Source organism: Ranitomeya variabilis, chromosome 1 (assembly GCF_051348905.1).
Source record: "Ranitomeya variabilis isolate aRanVar5 chromosome 1, aRanVar5.hap1, whole genome shotgun sequence".
In the NCBI taxonomy this organism is placed as follows: Eukaryota; Metazoa; Chordata; class Amphibia; order Anura; family Dendrobatidae; genus Ranitomeya; species Ranitomeya variabilis.
Window position 1 is genome coordinate 302,852,918 of NC_135232.1, and position 22,731 is coordinate 302,875,648.

A 22,731-nucleotide genomic window follows, 5' to 3' on the forward strand; every position below is an offset into this window, starting at 1 on the left:
TGTTATGTGACCTAGCAGGAGAGTCTGTGAGCCAGGCAGCGGAGCTGCTATGTGACCTAGCAGGAGAGTCTGTGAGCCAGGCAGCGGAGCTGCTATGTGACCTAGCAGGAGAGTCTGTGAGCCAGGCAGCGGAGCTGCTATGTGACCTAGCAGGAGAGTCTGTGGGCCAGGCAGTGGAGCTGTTATGAGACCTAGCAGGAGAGTCTGTGAGCCAGGCAGTGGTGCTGTTATGAGACCTAGCAGGAGAGTCTGTGAGCCAGGCAGCTGTGCTACTATGTGACCTAGCAGGAGAGTATGTGGGCCAGGCAGTGGCGCTGCTATGTGAGTTAGCAGCATTGGAAGCATGCGATGACAGCGCTATTCCAGTCTCTTCATGAGGCATAGACTAATAGAAATTCTGAAGAATCACATATTTATGCACAACACAGCACAGAAATAATGCCATAGATAAGACAGATGACATGAAGCAGAAATACCATTATGTGAGTGATAAACAGTTATGTCCATAAATATTGGAACAGTTCATAGATAAGGAGTGTGAATGTTTTATTGTCCCCCCACACGGTCTGAAGAGCAAATTCCTTAATTGATGTAAAAGAAATAAATAATTTGTTACCATCTTTTCAGTTAGCCATTAAAAGTTATCAACCACTGAGAACTCTCAATTCTAAATATTTTTCTATCCACTGGCTAATACGGTACCAAGATATATATCTTTCCCATTGTGGTCTGGTATAATTCCTCCCAGAGTAACTGTAGGTTTTGTTCCTATTCATGTTGGGAGAAGGATAGGCAGTTGTTGAGAACTAAAGCGGCTATGTAGCCAGCAGGAAGGCATGGAGAACACCTGCCATTTGCTGAGCCTCACATGGGACCTCCTTTCCATTTCATTATTCAGATAAAATATACTGAAAAAACAGAGCATTACTATATACCAGACACGTATGTCAGGTTTAAATAAGCATAGTCTTACATGTGTGGTGGCAGCTCAATGAAATTTACACCTTGGTACATTTCCATCTGACGTTGAGTGTACAGTTCAAGATCCTTATATGGGTTCAGAGAAACCAATAATGTCCCAATGTATGTCTGAGAAAGACAAAATACAGAATTTTTTATATTTTTTAGACACGCTCTTGTCATATTTTCACGTACATAAAAGTTCTAAGGAACATAACTGCAATCATGACTGATATTCTTATACGGACTGATCTAGATTTCTGCATCCAAATGAATCCCAAGTTTACAATACTTCCAGTGGAGGACATATCATTGGTGCAGCCTGTGCATTTTAAATTAAGCTCCCTATGATCAATTATAGAGCATGAGCTAATAAAGCTCATGGCTCACAATTCTTGCTGGATAGAAATAATTATGTGCTTGATGAAAAGCTATGGGATAGGAGGGGGGCCCTATACTGTTCTTGCACAGAGGCCCTCTGCTGACTATGTCCGCCCCTGAACACTTCTAGTCTTTCTATGCAGAGCAGTATACCTGTAATGATGTAATTACATTGTGACAGATGTTCTGCTCTACCATTCAGATGGAAACTGTGTTTTGCTAACAGCACCCTAGTGGTGCTAGGGGGGTAGGTACACATGACTTTGACATTAGTCCCTAGTTCTATTACCCAAATTTGTTGAGACAAATGAGACAGTTAAATTGATGGTATACTTCCAAGTTATTTTTTTATATGTAGTCAGAGCCACATCATAAACAGAAAGCACTAGTTAAGACTGAGAGCCCGATTCATCAAAGCTTTCACGCCACAATTCTGGGGTAAAGGTTTTGAAAAATTGCAAAATTTAGGCGCAACTCAGAGTTGTACATAAATTTGTCAACTTTTGGCATTTTCACAAGTTTTTCCTAGTTCCAACAAGATAAGCGAAGCTGGGACGGGACTGGGGCACTGTAGGGGTGTGACACCACAACTCGTCAAATTCCCGAAGAGCTGTGGCGTTCTGCATGCTTGAAAACTCCGGTGTAGAGTGAGATTTTTGGCGTAGCGCACAGACGTGCAAGCCCATCGTCAGAAGCTCCAGTCTCATAAAGAGGCATGCATCTCTTCATGAATCAGGAGCGTCAGACTCCACCATGCTCCTTATCATGTACAACACTGGTCTTGATGAATCAGGCCCTGAGACTTTTCTTGAATCTACTTCAGTCCATTGGCTGCAAAAACAGCATAAAAATGTGCAGCCATGTAGATACTGTAGGCATGGCAGTATTGCAGACAATGGAGTTTCTTAATAAAAGGTGTAAGAAGACTCCAAAGGTAGAGCTTCTTTCCACCAGATTCAGATTTAAGATATTGAAATTGCGCTAACACATGTTTTAAAAGAATACGTTTCCAATGTAACAATATTCTTCTTAGTTTAATGAAAGTACAGCAAGCATGCCACACACCAGCACAGGATATCATTTGTGTTAGTGCTGGAGAATGGGATAAAAGCCTGGAAGTAGTGTGCTGATGTGATGCTAGTACTATATGCTCCATGCTAAACTATAGCCCCCGGTTTACTCGTTAAATACTATTCATCTCACAAGAGTATATTGCTGCTTTATACTAGTACTTTCACCAATGAATAAAAAACATTACATAGATAAGATTCTCCTGGAACCGTTTGCGCAGATTGTCAAGGAAAGCAGTCTCGCTGGTGTGGGAATCAAGAAGCACAAAATCCTGCACTCCAACCTTATCCCGTGAAATAAGGGAACCTTCAATGTGCATTTCTGTGTCCTTCTTTTTGCCATTTGTCACCTGAAAAATATACAAATACATAACATTTAAAAACGGTGTAATTTACAAAAGGAAAAAGAAAATCAAAATTCAGGGAATGCATGGGCCCTTTATGAAAGCACATAGCCAGTACTCTGCATGCTGCTTTATGGTGCCCACCATGAGACACTGCAATGTCAAAACAATTCTTCTAACACAGAATACATGAAGTCTACATGTAATTTGAGGTGTCTACTCTGAATAAGCTGTTTCTGGCCATTATGTACTGCATTTTTCACCAATTTTTCCTTCTGCAGGTTTTAGCTATAATTTTCAGTTGACCCTGAGCTAGTGGGAGGAAACTAGCTAATACGATGTCTCTTTTACGCAGAAAACACAGACATGAAGGATTCCAGCTCTCTTGCATCTATGAAGTACACCCCCAGAATCAGTAGCAGCTTGGTGGACATTATATAGCAGTGCTGAGCAGTAACGTAACTAGCATCCAATCTCTTATGCATCTAGGCACTTTATCCAACAACACAGATAGGAAGGACTAGACGCAATGGGATGAAACTGAATGGGAGGAGACACAGATTAGATATTAGAAAAAAAAATTTTGGGTGATCAATGAGTGGAACAGGTTGCCACGAGAGGTGTTGAGTTCTCCTTCCATGGAAGTTTTCAAACAGAGGCTGGACAGACATCTGTCTGGGATGAGTTAGTGAATCCTGCTTTGAGCAGGGGGTTGGACCAGATGACCTAGGAGGTCCCTTCCAACTCTAACATTCTATGATTCTACCTCTTCTCTGCAGGTCTTTGGAATCGTAGGTGTGCAAGAAGCTCCAAGAGGTGGGGAAATTAGGAAACGGTTACTTGACCATGAAGCTTATTGTATGTATAACTTAAATACCAGTCACCCAACCGGACTGAACTTGCATTGTGAATTGATGTTTCATTATTAACATAGGATGATTTATGGGGTGTAGATTTGTATTTCTTTACATATTTGTTTTGTTCACATTTTTCTTGATGCTCTTTTGTTATTCGTTTCTACTTATTAACCTAGCTTTAATTGTCATGTGATTGCTCTTTGTATTCTTATTGGTCGTTCACCATTTAAACATACATGCAGTCATTATATGTGCAGCTCTAATAAAGAAAGCAGTGTGTGCTTTTCAAACGCGTTGCTGTATCTATTTTTAACATGGATCAATCATTTTAGCTGTCTAGAACTTTTGGAATATGTTTGGAATTTTTATGAAGCTGGATTTTTCCTTTCTCCTTCATTTTCAAGTGGTCCCTTGGAATCAGTGCTTCACTACGCCTAGAGCCTGGATTTCCCTTGCTTTTTTGTATATATGTTCTCTATTCTGGAATAAATTCCCCCCATCCTGTACTCATCCTGGTATATATGTCCCCCATACTGGTATATATGTTCCTCATTTTGGTATATATGTCCCCATCCTGGCATATATGTCCCCCATCCTGGCACCCTTGAAATTATCTAAAAAATTGTTCCAAAAAATCCCCCTCAGCTTAATATTTGGTTACACACCTTCTGGAATAAATAATCGGTCACTTCCTATAACAATCACAAAGCTTATTACAACATCTTGAATTTTGGACCAATCTTCTTTTGCAAACTGCTCCAGGTCTCTCATATTTGAAGGTGCCTTCTCCCAACAGCAATTATAGGATCTCTCCATAGGTGATCAATGGGATTTACATTTGGACTCATTGCTGGCCACTTCAGAACTCTTCAGGGATTTATTTCCATCCATGTTTAGGTACTTCGTGAAGTATGTTTGGGGTCATTGTCCTGCTGGAAGACCCATGACCTAAGACACAAACCCAGCTTTCTGACACTGGGCACTACATGGCAACCTAAAATCCAGTGTTAATCTTCAGATTTCATGATGACTTGCATACAGTTAAGGCACCCTCGACGAAGGGTTTGCGCAGACACTGATTCACCTTGATCCTGCAGGACAGGTTGAGTTTCTTAGAACTTTATTGGGGTTGCTTATCCACTATTTGGACTATCCTGCATAAAAAAATCTTTGGAGGGAGATAAAATGAAATGTTTCCCAGCAACAGCCCCGAAACCTGAAAGATCTCGAGAAGATCTGTATGGAGGAATAGGCCAAAATCCCTGCTGCAGTGTGTGCAAACTTGGTCAAGGACTACATTAAACATCTAACCTCTGTAATTGCAAACAAAGGTTTTCTTATTGTAAGAAATACTAATTTCATGCAATAAAATGCAAATTAATCATGTAAAAATCATTCAATGTGATTTTATGGATTTTTTTAAGATTCTGTCTCTCACAGTTGAAGTATACGTACGATAAGGATTTCAGACCTTTCCATTATTTGTAGGTGGCAAAACTTGCAAAATCAGCAGTGTATCAAATACTTACTTTCCCCACTGTATATGTCCCCCTTCCTGGGCCCACCCTGGTATATATGTCTCTCATCCTGGGCTCTTCCTGGTATATATATCCCCTGTTTTGATGTTGTTCTTTAAGGCGTAATAAAATAAACCATTCTACTCACCTTCCTCCATTCCTACAAAACGAGGCATACTCTTCTAAGGTCGGGACAGAAGCCGCAGCTGACGTCAGTATGCAAGCATCAGGCAGCGCATGACATCACTGCCAGCACTCAGACGTCAGCTGCCAGCCTCTGATTGGCCAGCTTCATATATTGCCGTGCAGGGTCCCGGCGGGTCTCTGAGCCACAATGCATTTCATCTGAATGTGTATCTTCGCATGCACATCCAGCTGAAATATGCTCTGGCGTAGGCGGGCCCCCCATCACCTCCGGTTAGACGCTCTGTGACCGCAATCGTTATGTCCCTGCTGCGAAGTGTACTTATCAATCCAGAACAAGTGTGAGATAAAACAGTTCATAGAAAACAGCAGCATAGGTCTGTGCTTTTTCTTTTTCGATTTATTTCTCATTCTACTCCTGGTTCTTCCTTGCTAGAAGTCTGTTTTGTTTTGATGAAGGCAGATTTTAGTGGTTTATCAGAATGAAAGATGAATTCAGAGGCCAGGAGAAAGGAGAAGAAAAGGTTTAGAAGTGGAGAATGAAACATAGTTCACTGATAAGATATATTACAAAGTTTCTTATACTTGATCATAGAATTGATTTATGGAAAATTTGTTGTAGGTCATTGACCATTAAGCATACATGGATTTACACAAGCAATCGGATATATTACAGCATCGTTTATTATGGAAATGTTCATGTCAATTATATTTCTATATACCAAGAATTAAACTAAAACATCTGCAATATTGACATGAAATGCATGAAAAAAGACAAAAACATTTTCATTGTAGCAAAAGAACAAAAAACAGTTTCTAAAAAGACCCTTAACTATGAATAAGTTTGGTGTAGATATGACAAGAAGCTCTAAAAAGGCTGACACTCCAGCCTGACCCTAAATCTCTCCTAAAAAAAAGTGAAAAAAAAGTGTCCCAATACGTCTCCCCTAAAAATCAATGTTCATCAACAGCCAATGAATGAGACGCAAAAGGCCAAACAGAAAGACAAGTATATTTAAACAAGTATGGCAAGATATCACATGCATGAAATACCAACCACAAGACTTACAGCCAGAACGAAGCCTAATGTCATAGTGGTGGAATTGGTCCCTATGGTCCTTAGTGGACACTGCACAAAAGTAAAGCTTTGTTTACCTACAAATTAGTGATATCTTACTTCTTTTCCAATATACACTTTTTTGTGGTTTCAAACACCTTGTTTTACCATGTTTTGAGTGCCATTTTCCTACCGCTATTTAATAACCTGGTGACTAATAGGCTCTGTTTGTCACATAGCCCACTAGATGGCGCCGAAATATTTAAAAACTAAGAATTTACTGGTATATTAACAATTTGGCTGACCAAGATTTCTTTCTGTCGTTCCCCTTTGCATCTGCAATGACCTTTCCAATTTTCTATGTACTCAAAGTTTAATTGTCATATGTAACAATATTTTTTCTTCAGAGACATTTGGCCTATAAATGTACAGTTCATTTAGGAAGTATTTAGACACTTTTTACAGCACTTTATTACATTTTGACCTAAATAGACAATATGTTTTTACACGCAATGTCCTGTAATGGCAAAGAAAAATCAATTTAGTTGAAACATGCGCAAATGTATTGAAAATTAAAGACTGAAATGTCACGTTTACGCCAGTATTCAGACCTTTTGCTATGATGTTCAAAGCTAACTCCTTAATGAGCAGCATATGTTTACCCTAATGCCCAAGCAATAGTGTTTTTACGGGCAAAAATATACCCTCAATTTTTAATGTAAAACTTTAAGGATTTTTTAAAGTTTATTTTAGCCTCATTATGAGACTTGACTTGCAATCATGTGATCATTTTTATATTACACTGTAATACTACTTTATGTGTAAAACTGATAGGCATGCTTGTGTTCCCTGCTTCAGTACAGGAGAACAAAGATCACAGAGCCGGAGGCCTGAAATATATGACGCCAATATCGTTATTGACCTAGCCTCGAAGTGATTATAGGGGTTGTCCGCTCTAGAAATAACTGCAGTCACTTTTTGTGTGCTACCTGACAGTGTGGGTTTTGGCTGGGTGTGTGAATTTGTGCTGTGAGGGTCTTATATATGCAGGCTGCTGATAGCCAATGGTGAGGGCTGGCCAGAACAATGGATTCCACAGATCAACAAAGGATTTGACTTTTGTATGTCCATTGAGTGGCAATATGTTTTCCAGGTCAGTAAAATTATGACAATGGTAAACTTAAAAGGCTTTTTTAATATATCAAAATTCTGAATTTGGTAAAAGAAAAAAGTGGGTTTGTACAGCTATTTTCTGAGACCCATATCTTTTTTAATTAGCTGTTTACGAACTTGTGTGATGGCTTGATTTTTCGCGTGCACAGTTCATGTTTTTATGGATATCATTTTGAAGTACATACGACAATTAAATTGCTTTTCTTGCGTTTTTGAGAGGGAGCAGAGTCTGAAAAAGGGCAAATCTGTCACTTAGATTTTCTTTTCACCATTTAATGTACAGTTTAAATAATTTTATTTGCTTGAAAGATTGGACTTTTACAGACACAAAACTACCAAACGTGTTTTGCTTTTTGCTTCTTTATTTTTGAACCCCATTTTTAAAGTATTGCAGTATATAGGAAAATTACTGATGTTATATAATTCCCAGCCTATGATTGGGCTTAACCCCTTCATGACCTTGGGATTTTCCGTTTTTCCGTGTTCGTTTTTCGCTCCCCTCCTTCCCAGAGCCATAGCTTTTTTATTTTTCCGTCAATATGGCCATGTGAGGGCTTATTTTTTGTGGGACGAGTTGTACTTTTGAACGACATCATTGGTTTTAGCATGTCGTGTACTAGAAAACGGGAAAAAAATTCCAAGTGCGGTGAAATTGCAAAAAAAGTGCAGTCCTACACCTGTTTTTTGTTTGGCTTTTTTGCTAGGTTCACTAAATGCTAAAACTGACCTGCTATTATGATTCTCCAGGTCATTACGAGTTCATAGACACCTAACATGACTAGGTTCTTTTTTATCTAAGTGGTGAAAAAAAATCAAAACTTTGCTAAAAAAAAAAAATTGCGCCATTTTCCGATACCCGTAGCGTCTCCATTTTTCATGATCTGGGGTCGGTTGAGGGCTTATTTTTTGAGTGCCGAGCTGGCGTTTTTAATGATAGCATTTCGGTGCAGATACGTTCTTTTGATCGCCCGTTATTGCATTTAAATGCAATGTCGCAGCGACCAAAAAAACGTAATTCTGGTGTTTCAAATTTTTTTCTCGCTACGCTGTTTAGCGATCAGGTTAATGCTTTTTTTTATTGATACATCGGGCAATTCTGAACGCGGCGATACCAAATATGTGTTTTTTTATTGATTTATTTTGAATGGGGCGAAAGGGGGGTGATTTAACCTTTTATATTTTTTTTATTTTTTTTCACTTTTTTTTTTTACTTTTGCCATGCTTCAATAGCCTCCATAGGAGGCTAGAAGCTGGCACAACGCGATCGCCTCTGCTACATAGCAGCGATCATCAGATCGCTGCTATGCAGCCGTAATGCAGGTGTGCTATGAGCGCTGACCACAGGGTGGCGCTCACAGGACCTCTATGGTTACTATTCAGAAGCATTGCTGACCCCCAATCATGTGACGGGGGTCAGCGATGCGCTCATTTCCGACCGCCCGGCCGGAAGCGCCGGTTAAATGCCGCTGTCTGCGTTTGACAGCGGCATTTAACTAGTTAATAGCGGCGGGTGAATCGCGATTTCACCCACCACTATTGCGGGCACATGTCAGCTGTTCAAAACAGCTGACATGTCCCGGCTTTGATGCGGGCTCACTGCTGGAGCAGGGGTTCTGACCTCGGACGTACTATCCCGTCCGAGGTCAGAAAGGGGTTAATAGAAGCACCAAGATGGTGACGACTGGGGTCTACAGCTTTACTGGTCACATGATGCAGATGGTTGCCAAAACAATTGTGTTACATAATTGGGTCATTTAAATGTTGCTACTGATTTAACAACAGTGATACAGTTGTGATGAATGTATAACACTGTTGGCATCTTCCAGGTACAGAGCGGGCACAGCTCTTGAGCCCACTCCATATATCTGCACCCAACATATGATGTCCTACACCCTATACACTGCTACACCCTATGGGAGAAAGGCATTAATAAGGCAGTGCAGCCATTAGGTGTCACCAGGGCCGCCATCAGGGCATTACTGCCCTTTCTACAGTATGGGGCCCAGTGGTCAGAGGCAAAAAGGGGGGCCCGAACACGCTGGCAGCTCACTCCGCTCGGGCCCCCCTCTCTTTGTTTCTGTTCATCGGGCCCCTGGACATTTTGTTCTATTCTGCCGAACGCCCGATGCATAACAATGTGGTGATTTAAAGATACACCTATAGTGTTGTTAATGCATCGGGTGGACGAAAATGGGCACTGTACCTTTACGTTGCGGCCGGCCCGGGTGAATCATGGTCCTGACGTCACGCTGCTCATGCTCGCACTTCCTCATTCCGAGCAGAGCAGCGTGCATTGTGCCAGGTGTCGGCGGGTGGACGAAGTAGGCTGAGGAGGCGGCGGGCAGTCAGGCAGGTTAAAGTGAGGAGACTGCGTCCAGTCTCTCTGAGTCTGGTGAGCAGAACAGGCTTCAGGTGGCTGCGCCTGGAGCATGTGGCTGATGAGGGAAGGCGAGTGGTGACTGAGGGCTGCATCCAACAGGGTTCAGGGAGGGATAGTGGGGAGCCCTGCAGGCTCCACTAGCCTCCCCCTGGACCCTGCAGCCCCCAGTCCCCACTAGCCTCCCCCCTGGGCCCTGCAGCCCCCACTAGCCTCCCCCTGGGCCCTGCAGCCCCCAGTCCCCACTAGCCTCCCCCTGGACCCTGCAGCCCCCACTAGCCTCCCCCTAGGCCCTGCAGCCCCCACTAGCCTCCCCCTGGACCCTGCAACCCCCAGTCCCCACTAGCCTCCTCCTGGGCTTTGCAGCCCCCACTAGTCTCCCCCTGGGCCCTGTTGGACGTGGCCCCCAGTCATGGACTGGGGCCGCATCCAACAGGGCCCAGGGGAGGCTAGTAGGGACTGGAGACTGCATCCAACAGGGCCCAGGAGGAGGCTAGTAGGGACTGGGGACTGCATCCAACAGGTCCCAGGGGGAGGCTAGTTGGGACTGGGGGCCACGTCCAGCAGGGTGAGGGGAGGCTGCTCAGAGGAGTGAGGGGAGGCTAGTAGGGGAAGGGTGCTAAGGGGAGTGTGCATCCAGCAGGGGGAATCTGTTGCGGGGAGTCTGCGTCCCCGTTGTTGGAGGCTGCTAGGGTGAGTCTGCGTTCTGCAGGAGGAATCTGCTGCGGGGAGGCTGAGGAGATGGCGAGGACAACCAGGGCTAGGCGATGATTGCATTTCAAGAGGGTGCCAACCTCTGCGAACAGGTAGCAAACAAGAATAGTTGACAAGTGTAAAGAGTTGTGGAATTAATGGTGCTATAACAGTGAATAATAATAATAATAATAATAATTTTATATAACACCAACATATTCCGCTACGCTTTACAAATTATAGAGGGGATTTGTACAGACAATAGACATTACAGCATAACAAAAATCACAAATCAAAACAGATACCAAGAGGAGTGAGGGCCCTACTCGCAAGCTTACAAACTATGAGGAAAAGGGGAGACAGGAGAGGTGGATGGTAACAATTGCTTTTGTTGTTGGGACCAGCCATAATGTAAGGCTTGGGTGTTCATGTAATGCTGCATGAACCAGTTAACAGTCTAGGTATGTAACAGTACAGACACAGAGGACTATTAACTGCATAAAGTGTGTGAGAACATGATGTGAGGACCCTGATTATGGTTTAAGTTTTTTTGAATGGCCACACAGGGATAGTTAGGTTAATGCGTTGAGGCGGTAGGTCAGTCTGAACAATTGCGTTTTTAGGGCACGTTTAAAACTGTGGAGATTGGGATTAATTGTATTAACCTGGGTAGTAAATAAATGGGGTGATCACCCCTTTACTGTTGTCAGGACTCTGAACATTTTTTACCTTTTGTGCATTACTGCCCTTTTCCAAGATGGCGTCTTTGGTCTCATGTGCACTGTGTCTTCCTGCTATAAAACTCCACCCCAGCCTTCAGTCTGTGCTAGAGTATTCTGCCTTGCATCCAGCTCCTGACCTCTGACTACTCCCTGGCTATGCACCTGCTCCTGTGAACCTGTGTGGTGATCCTGCTACTCTGCTCTGAGTTCCTGCTGCATACACCAGTTCCAGTAATCCTCCTTCATCTGCTGCTCGTGTTTACTTCCATCTGCATTTGCTGGACATGTAAGCTGTTTCTGCTCTGCAAAAACCTGAGACTATTAACCAGGCCTCCCTGGTTGAGCTAAGATATGATTTGAACTGCCTTATAAGCTTATCTATCTGTATTTGGACTAAGACAAGGATTTATTCGTGTCAAGTATCCTCAAGAATAACTGTGCTTCATAGACTTTCTGCTTGATTGCATTTTCCTCTGAAGTTTCCTATAGACTGCTAAGCTGCGTTTAACATTTACATCAAGTGTTGTGGACTTGAGTTTCTCTCTGCACCTGTTTGAATCACCGTGTGATAATATAGACTTTACCACTTATAAAACTGTGTCCTGTAGTTGTCTTGTTCCACGCAAAGAGTCTCCTGAGTTATCCCCTATAATTATAACAACTGTTGACTACTTTTTATTTTTTATATGATCACTTTGAGTTAAGTTTTGAGGTGTATTTATGTTCTAGAATTTATAGATTTTTAATAAATACCGATAAAGATATTTTTTAGTTTTGCATAATCTGTGATTATATATGCAATAATATACATTGTTTCCATTTATTTGGTGGGCAGGCTGAGGCGACCATTAGATTCTTGTTGACTGGGTGGTGGGCGTGGTGGCAACATCTGTTGTGTGAGTAAATAACAAGTCGATGTATTCGTTTGTCCACCATTTCAGTACGTGATTGTATGATACAATCATTCCTACCCCCTCCCCCTTCCACTCCCCAACAGCAATGTATATATGTTACTGGATGATCCTGACCTGCTGTAAAACCTAATGCCCAATTACAACATGAGGCAGCAGCTCAGGATCATCCAGTAACTTACAAGTTTTGATTGGGGTTTGGAAGTGGGGTGTAGACTTATTGATGCAAGTGAGTATATATTGTTTGGAAGCAGCTTTATTATTATGGCAGTGTAATTTTTGAAAGGGGGAAATTGGTCTGCGCTCACACAGCAGTGCAAGAACTGGGCGCTGATCTCATGACCAGCATCCTCATACATGCTGTGAGGCTGCTAGTTCAGGTCAGGAGACCCGCGGCCGGTCCATGCACCGTGGTCCAAGTGCAGACCGATATTCACCAACGGTTCCTCTAGTCAGATTTCTCTAGTTAGATCAAGAGTCTACCTTGTCGTGGTGGCAGGCTTAAAAAATCTTTTGGTCAAAACAAACGCTGATGGCTATGTATGTGAAAAGGTGTTAATGTGTGATTGGTGAGGACGTGGTGCAGAAGTGGAGTTTTTCCAAGAGAGGGCACAGGGACTGTGGAAGGTTTGGTGGGTGGAGGCGGAGCTAGGGTGGAGGCGGAACTGTGGGTGGAGCCTGGGTGGAGTTTCAAGGGGGCCCCGAAATTTTGACAGTGTGGGGCCCTGAAATTCCTAGTGGCAGCCCTGGGTGTCAAATTTCATTAAATAATACTTTTTAGAGTTCAGTTATTAGTGATGTAACTTAATATCTATGGTTGCTAATAGGCAAGAAAAATTGACATATGAATCCAACCCTGGTAGAGAAATCATCTTTTAAACTTAGGGTGTTCTTCGTCCTTTAGATTTAAATAAAACTAGATAATAAAGTTTGACATTTTGAACTGTGATAATTAGTTTAACCTCTTAACCCTCGAGCCTATTTTCATCTTCCTGACCAGGCCAAATTTTACAATTCTGACTAGTGTCATTTTGTGTGGAAATAACTCTGGAAAACTTCAGCGAATCCCACGGATTCTGAGAATATTTTTTCACGACATATTGTACTTTATGTTTAGTGGTAAATTGAGGCCAATATTGTTTGCGTTTATCTGTGAAAATATCAGAATTTTGGTGAAAATTTCGCAATTTTCAAACTTATAATGTTTATGTCCTTAGTTAACAAATAACATTAACCACATGTGTACTCTATATCAGCAGCATTTTTTAAACTTTTTTTTTGTTAGGACGTTAGAAGGGTTAAAAGTTGATCAGCAATGTCTCAATTTTCCAATAAAATTTACTAAACCAATTTTTTTTAGGGACTACGTCACATTTGAAGTGACTTTGAGGAGCCTATATTACAAAAATACCGGAAAGTGACACCATTTTAAAAACTGCACCCCTCAAAGTGCTCAAAACCACATTCAAGAAGTTTATTAACCTTTCCGTGGCTTCAAGGGAATTAAAGCAATATAGAAGGAAAAAAGAAAAATGTTACGCTTTCTTACAATAATGTTGATTTAGTCCCAAATTTTGCATTTTCACAAGGGTAACAGGACAAAATGGACCATATAATTTGTTGTGCAATTTCTCTTGAGTACGACAATTCACCATATGTGGTGGAAAACTATTGTTTTGGGGCACGGCATGGCTCAGAATAGGTGGAGCACCATTTGACTTTTGGAGCACAAAATTGGCTGGAATCGATAGATCATGCCATTTTGTGTTTGCAGAGCCCATGATGTGCCTAAATAGTGGAAACCCCCCATGGGTAACCCCATTTTGAAAACTAAACTCATCAAGGAATTTTTGTAGTGGTGTGGTGATCACCTTGAACCCAGTGGTGCTTCACATAATTTTATAATGTTGAGCTGTGAAAATGAAAACAATTATTTTTCTCATAAAAAATGTTGGTTTTGCTCCAATTTTTTCATTTTCACAAGGGTAACAGGGGAAAATGGATCAAATAAGTTGTTGTGAAATTTCCCCTGAGTACATCACTACCCGATATGGGCTGGAAAACTACTGTTTTGGCACACTGCAGGGTTCAGAAAGGAGGGAACACCATTTGACTTTTGGAGAGCAAAATTGGCTGGAATAGATAGTGGACACCATGTCGCGTTTTCAGAGCCCCTAATGTGCCTAAACATTGGAAATCCCACACAAGTGAACCCACCATGGAAACACACGCCCCTCAAGGAACTTATTTAGAGGTGTGGTGAGCACCTTGAATCAACAGGTGCTTCACAGAGTTTTATAACGTTGAGCCATGGAAATAAAAAATAAAGGGTAACAAGGGAAATGGACTGTATATTTTGCTGTACAATTTCTCCTGAGTACACCACCACCCCATCTATGGTGGAACAGCAGAGTTTGATAAGGAAGGAGCACCATTTGACTTTTGGAGTGCACAATTGGCTGGAATAGATAGCGCACGCCATGTCGAGTTTGCAGAGCAATGGAAAACTCAAACAAGTGACCCCATTTTGGAAACTACACCCCTCAAGAAATGTATCTAACGGTATGGTAAGCACCTTGAACCCTCAGGTGCTTCACAGAATTTGATAATGTTGAGCTGTAAAAATGAAAAAAAAATCCTTTTCCCTGCAAAGAAGTTGGTTTTGCCACAAATTTTTCGTTTTCACAAAGGTAACAGGAGAAAATGGACAGTACAATTTGTTGTGTAATTTCTACTGAGTACACTAATACCACATATGTGGTAGAAAAAAGTACTGTTTTGGCACACGACAGGGCTCAGAACAGAAGGAGCGCCAACTGCATTTTGGAGATCAATTTTGACTGGAATAGATTGCGGACTACATGTCACATTTGAAGAGCCCCTTTCCATTTTCAAAACTTACACCTCTTGAGGAATTCACCTAGAAGTGTAGTGAGCATTTGCAACCTTCAGGCAATTCACAGAATTGGGTAACATTAGATTCAGAAAATGGAAAATTACCACTTTTCCCACTAAAATGTTGCTTTAGCCATAAGTCTTTAATTTACAAAAGGGATAATAGGAGAAAATGAACAATACATTTTGTTACGAAATTTCTCCTGAGTACACCAATACTTCATTTGTGGGCAACAACTGCTTTTGAGGCACAATGCAAAGCTCAGAGGGGAAGAAGTGTCATATTCAGGTTGAAATTTTGCTGGATTAATTTTAGGCTGCCATGTCTCATTGGCAGAGGCCCTGAGGTATTGCAACAGAACCCCTCCATAAATTATCTAATTTTAAAAACTACACTCTCTAATGAATTCATCTAAGAGTGCAGTGGGCATGTTGACAGCACATGTGCCTTACAGAATATTATACCATTTGGCAGTGAAGAAAGAATAATTACATTTTTACCATTTATAAAGGCTGATAGGAAAAAATGGACCTTGCATTTTGTTGTGTAATATTTCCTGTGTGTGCCAATACCCTACATGTGTTTGGCAAATACTTTTTAGGCACAGTGGAAAGCTCAGAAAGGAAGGGGTGCCATATTGTAGTGCATTGTCGTTATGGTTTGTGGGTGCCATGACCCAGTGGAAAAGCCCCTGAAGTTCCAGAACAGCGGAATCCCCAATAAGAGACACAATTTTACAAACTACACTTCTCAATGAATTCATCTAGGGGTGCATTGATCATATTGATACCATGGGTGTGACTCTTCCTCTCCCAATGCCCAATAAATATGAAGTCCTTGATAGTGTCATAATGAATTGTGGGATGGGGGAGAACGCTTTCGGGGACTTATCACCCTCCCCACTAACCAATTCATTTTAAATTCATATCCAAAGTACTTCTCCCTCTGTTCATAAATTCATTATAAGTCCCCCTTATTCCCATCTCAATTCCTCACAACCCTCATTGTCCTCAATCCCAACCCACTCATTGTCCTCACTCCCAACCCACCACATGCAGACCCCCCCTCCAGTCCCGCCCCACAGCACGAGCATATCATTAACTAAAATCTGAAAATAAAGATTAAAGAACAACCATAAGGTGGATTTCATCAACCAAGGTATTAATTTAATCAGTATAATGGTGCCGACCTGACACTAGGTTACTGTGCACAATCCTGCTGACAGGTTCCCTTTAAAACTACATCAGATTCTCACCCAAGTCCTAAAAGTTAGTAAAGTGAGCCAAATCATTCAAATGAGTATAAAATATTAAACTGTCATTTTCTGTCATATTTTTATTGAGGAAAATATTCCAATATCACGTGTTAGGCGTCGAGTTCCTGCCGCTGCACAGGGGGAATCTCGAGCCATGTCCGCTGCGGTCTCCTATTCTTCTGCAGCCGCAGTGGAGCCTGCTCTGCTGAGACATTGGTCCCAGTGCCTGGCCAGGACAGATACTGCACGTTTGGTTACTGCTGCCCTTCCAGGTTCAGCCATTATAACTAGTGCTGTTCGGCGGCAATCAGGCGCTCCTGGGACTAAGTCCTGCTTTTCCTCTCCTGAGCATGCCCAGGGGAAGACCTCTCACTGGAGGTCAGGGGTCACATGCTCATGTCCTGTAGCAGCTCCTATTGGTCCACTAGGAAGGTCCTGAACTGCTACAGCTATAAAAGGTTCGCATGGCCGCACGGCCATGCGCTAGTATCATTTGTGTTTGGGAATTGCCAGTGGATACTCTGCCTGACACACTGTATATAAGTGGTGTGAGTCTGTTTAGCCTTGGGGCTGTACACTCAGGCAGGCAGCTAGCGTCAGTGGGGGCAATTAGCCTTGGCTTAGAATCTGGTTCCTTCATGTGTGCGGTTAGCACAGAAGAGTTCCTGAGCAAGCACAACTTTTAGTTAGGGTTTTAGTCCCAGTGTACAGCGCAACTCTGTGAGGCAACAGAGCTCGCTTTCATTTCACAAGGGGTGAAGTTTAACCCATGTGTGAGCTCAGTGTCCATCCGTCATTACTTGCAGCAGGTATCTCTGCACGGTGGACCCCGGGCTGCGAACGCACCTCGTATCTATCACCCTATTACTTGGTGCGTTCCGCTAGCCCTAACAACATGTCTGTGAGTGGCATATGTATGTGAAGGATTAGGATTAGGAGCTAGTTTGAAGGTGGTGTTTTCAATCAATGGGATAAGAATCATATGTGAATGTTTATTTTAAAGAATAGGTTTCTATCCATGTATGATCTTCACAACACTTATTTGTTGAAGTGTATTATGGCATGAACAAAGGAAATTTCTGATGACTTCAGAAGAAGAGCTGTTGATTTTCATGAGGTTGGAAAAGATTGCAAAACTATCTCTTCAGAGTTTTGATTTTACCAACTCAGTCAGACAAATTGTGTACTAATGGAGTAAATTCAAGATAATTAATTCTGTACAAAGAGTGTTCAATCAACAAATACATATAATAGTGTAATAGGTCACAAAGGAATCCAAGGTAACATCTAAGCAACTAAAGGCCTGTCTAATATAAGCTAATATTAATATTCATGAGTCCACGATCAGTTTACTTAAGATCACTTGGATGAGCTAAAAGGCCTAGAGAACAATGTTTTGTGGATGAGACCAAAATATAGCTTTTGGTTTTAATAAGAAGCATTACACAGCATTACAGTTTAAAAAGTTCATAATATATGTGAAAAACAGTGAAGGTAATATCATTGTTTGGGCTGTTTTGCTGCTTCTGAGCCACTAGTAAACACAACAGCAACACCTCCCAATACTAAACGTTTTGTACAAAAATTATATATATATATATATATATATATATATATATATATATATATATACAGTATATATATATATATATATATATATATATAGCAAATAACCCCGATGCTCTGAAAAGAAGTGGAAACCACTCAAAAGGAAGAACCAACCAATTACCCCCGAACAATGGAAAGCCAAGAAACTAGAGATGAGGAATATGTAATAAATGGATATATCTTTATTCAATAATATGGCAAAACATAGTACTACAAAGAAAAATGTGCACGTATGAGGACCAAATATATATGGTTAAAAGGAATATCATAAAATTACATTTATAAAAAAAAAACAATATTGCAAAAGGGCGGACAAAAAGATAACAATAGCGGAGTGATATAATAAATAAATGCACAAAAATCACACTCAAAATAATTAATTGTAAAAGAGGTGACCCTCAAGTGAGATCAACCATAAAGTGCATAAGTGACAGGGTAAGCCACACAAATAGTAAATAATTGTACTGGAAAGTACCCTCTAGTGAGAGCAAAAATGAAGTGCATTAGTGTCAAAGTAAGTGTAATAATTATAGGGGATAACTCAGGAGACTCTTTGCGTGGAACAAGACAACTACAGGACACAGTTTTATAAGTGGTAAAGTCTATATTATCACACGGTGATTCAAACAGGTGCAGAGAGAAACTCAAGTCCACAACACTTGGTGCAAATATCAAATGCAGCTCAGCAGTCTATAGGAAACTTCAGAGGAAAATGCAATCACGCAGAAAGTCTATGAAGCACAATTATTCTTGAGGATACTTGACACGAATAAGTCCTTGCTTAGTCCACAACACAGATAGATATACTTATAAGGCAGTTCAAATAATATCTTAGCTCAACCAGGGAGGTCTGGGTAATAGTCTCAGGTTCTTGCAGAGCAGAAACAGCTTACATGTCCAGCAAATGCAGATGGAAGCAAACACGAGCAGCAGATGAAGGAGGATTACTGGAACTGGTGTATGCAGCAGGAACTCAGAGCAGAGTAGCAGGATAACCCCACAGGTTCACAGGAGCAGGTATATAGCCAGGGAGTCACCAGAGGTCAGGAGCTGAATGCAAGTCAAAATACTCTAGCACAGACTGAAGGCAGGGGTGGAGTTTTATAGCAGGAAGACACAGTGCACATGAGACCAAAGACGCCATCTTGGAAAAGGGCAGTAATGCACAAAAAGGTAATAAAAAATGTTCAGAGTCCTGACATTACTCCCTCCTTAGAAGCGGCCTCAGGACAATCCTGAACCTGGTTTCTCAGGGAATCTCTGATGAAAACAAGAAATCTTCTGTTGGGCATTGATGTTTTCCACAGGTTCCCAAGAGTCTTCCTCAGGGGGATATCCCTGCCATCTTATCAGATATTGGGGCCGATTCCTGCGAATCCTGGAATCAACAATTTCCTCCACCACAAATTGTTCTTGCCCATCAATCACCACAGGCTGCAGAGGTGGCACAACACGTCCCTGGAAGGTATTAGGAGATACAGGCTTTAGTAAAGATATATGAAAAACTGGGTGTACCTTCATAGTCCTAGGCAGCTTCAGCTGGCAGGCCACAGAGCTCACAATACCGTTGATCTTGAAAGGGCCAATGAATTTCTGTCCAAGTTTTTGTGAAGGAACGTTTAACTTCAGATTCTTAGTTGCTAACCACACGGAATCTCCTACCTTGAACATGGGTGCAGGTTTACGGAATCTATCAGCCGATCTCTTATAACGTTCTTGAGCTGTGGTCAGGGATTCTTTCAGAACCTCCAGATTTTGCCTCATCGCAGTCAGCCTTTCCTCCACTGCCGGAACCGGAGAATTACTTGGAGACCTAGGTAAAATACACGGATGATAACCCAGATTGGCAAAGAAAGGTGTAAATTTAGTGGAGGCGCTCTGAGAATTGTTATATGAAAATTCGGCTAACGGCAGCAACTCCAACCAATCATCCTGGAGATGGCTGACATAGCATCTTAGATATTGTTACAGCGTCTGGTTGGTACGCTCAGTCTGACCATTTGTCTGGATATGGTAAGTGGAAGAAAGACAGACCTTAATATTGAGTGCAGAGCAAAACCCCTTCCAGAATCTTGAAGTGAACTGCACTCCACGGTCAGAGATGATCTCATCCGGAACCCCATGCAACCGAAAGACATTCTGTATAACCAAGTTCACTGTATCTTTAGCTGAGGGGAGGCCGCTGCGCAGAACAAAATGAGCAGCTTTAGTCAGGCGATCAACTACCACCATGATTGTATTCATGCCCCCCGATGTAGGCAGCTCCACAATAAAGTCCATTGATATAGACCCCCAAGGGCGGGACAGAACAGGTAATGGTTGTAGAAGACCAGTAGGTGCCACATGAGGAGTCTTGTAACGAGCACATACCTCGCAAGAGAGAACATAGTCCTTGGTATCCTTCAGGCAAGTTGGCCACCAGAAGAATCGGCTCAGGAACTCTTGTGTCTTCTGTACCCCCCTGTGACCAGCCAACTTGGAGTCATGTACCAACTTGAGGATCTGCAGACGGACGACCTCAGGGACGTAGATACGTCGATCTCTGAACCACATGCCACCCTTAAAGACAAGATTAATATCCACAGGTGGGTTGGCCAGAAATACATCACCGTCATAGGCCTCCCTGCACTCCTTCCACAAGTCCTGATCGTGGATAACTCCGATGAAATTGGCATCAGATAGAATGGTCTTGGACGGTGCTCCAGGTACGGAATCCGCAGCATGGATTCGGGATAAAGCATCAGCCTTCCCATTACGAGAACCTAGACGGTACGAGATAACAAAGCTAAATTGAGTTAAAAATAAGTTCCAATGAGCCTGACGAGGAGAAAGACATGTAGCGGATCTAAGGAACTCTAAATTGCGATGGTCAGTTTGCACTATGATCTGTTGTGCAGCTCCTTGCAGATGATGCCTCCATTCTTTGAAAGCCGCAATAATAGCTAGCAATTCCTTGTCTCCCACGTCGTAATTCTTCTCTGCTGAGGTTAGTCTACGGGAAAAGAAAGCACAAGGATGTAGCAGACCCTTCTCTCCAGTTCTTTGGGAGAGAATAGCCCCCAAAGCATTATCAGAAGCGTCCACCTCCACAATGAAAGAAAGTGTTGGATCTGGGTGTATCAACAGCGGTGCTGATGTGAAACAGATCTTAAGCCGATCAAAAGCTTCTTGAGCCTGTGATCACCACTTAAAGGGCTTTTCCTTCTTTGTCAAGGAAGTAATGGGATGGACAATATCAGAAAAATTTCGAATGAAGCGTCTGTAGAAATTTGCAAAACCAATAAAACGTTGGACCTCCTTAACGTTCTTGGGTACCAGCCAGTCAAGGATAGCCTGAATCTTACCAGATTCCATGTTCAGCCCCTGGGAAGAGATGATATAACCTAAGAACTGTATCTCAGAACGATGGAACTCGCATTTCTCCGGCTTAATATACAGATGGTTCTCTTTCAGACATCTTAAAACAGTTTTGACATGTTCTTCATGTTCCTGTAGAGAGTCAGAGAAGATTAGTATATCGTCCAAATAGATCACTACAAACTGGTCCAACAAATCTCTGAAAATGTCATTAGCAAGGTGTTGAAATGTTGCAGGGGCATTACAAAGCCCGAAGGGCATCACAAGAGATTCAAAGTGTCCATACCGGCATCTGAATGCTCTCTTCCACTCATCCCCTGGAAGAATACGCACCAAATTATAAGCCCCACGAAGATCCAGTTTAGAGAACACCTTAGCTTGGCGCACTCTTTCCAGTAATTCGGGAACCAGAGGCAAAGGGTAACGGTTTTGTACGGTTACCTTATTGAGTTCCCGATAGTCAACACAAGGTCTCAGGGTCCCATCCTTCTTCTTTACAAAAAAGATAGGTGCCCCTGCTGGTGAGGAAGAAGGACGTATGAAGCCTTTGGCCAGATTTTCATCAATATACTCCTTTAAGGTTTGAAGCTCAGGGTATATGTTACCAAAAGGAATAGCTGCCCCAGGAAGCAACTCAATGGGACAGTCATAATGCCTGTGTGGAGGAAGCTGATCTGCATTCTTGTCACAGATGTCAGAGAACTCTTTATATGCTGGAGGTAAAGAAAATACCTGTACATGTGGTTCCGTAGCTGTGGACTCAGGGACAGCTTCTGTTAACGCTGAGTTGCTCCATGTTGGAAAGATAATCTCCTTGGTCTCCCAGTTGATAATTGGGTTCTGAGAACGCAACCAAGGAATGCCTAAAATCACAGGAAAATGAGGAGAAGAAATTAGCAAGAAAGAAAGTTGCTCCTGATGATTAGGCTCCAACAAAATTTCAAGGGGTACGGTCTCCTGATCCACAGGCCCAGAGATTAAAGGTGACCCATCCACTGTTTCCATGGTAATTGGAGAGGCTCTTTGCTGAATTTCAATACCATGTTCCTTGGCAAATGCGATATCCATGAAATTGCCACCTGCACCAGAGTCAATCATAGCTGCACTGGAAATCCACTGTCCTGAACACAGGATCTTAATAGGGAGAGATCAGTGAGAGTTCTTTTCCTTAAGCTCCTTGGCGGGTGAAGTCAGAGAAATTGAATGGAATACAGCGTTTAAAGGCAGGCTACATTCAGAGATGTCAGATTCATCATCACAGTTGTCATACTCCCCTACTGCTGCTAGCACCTTGTTAGGCCGTCTAGGACACTTAGGACAATTGATCAAGAAGTGGTCAGACTGGCCACAGTAGAAACATAGACTTTCACGAAGGCGATGCTCCTGGCGCTCATTGATCTCGCGCCTCT

The 22,731-nt window shown here is 42.1% G+C and overlaps 1 protein-coding gene across 1 annotated transcript in view; it reads right to left on the reverse strand.

Annotated features, from left to right (window-relative positions):
* The window catches only part of MYO1H (myosin IH), a 190,911-nt gene that overhangs the window by 152,116 nt on the left and 16,064 nt on the right, over positions 1-22,731 (reverse strand). The window contains exons 2-3 of the mRNA XM_077295901.1: positions 2,600-2,761; positions 974-1,089 (exon numbers count right to left, since the gene is read on the reverse strand). Coding sequence (XP_077152016.1) covers positions 974-1,089; positions 2,600-2,761 — 278 coding nt within the window. The remainder of the gene's footprint in view (positions 1-973; positions 1,090-2,599; positions 2,762-22,731) is intronic.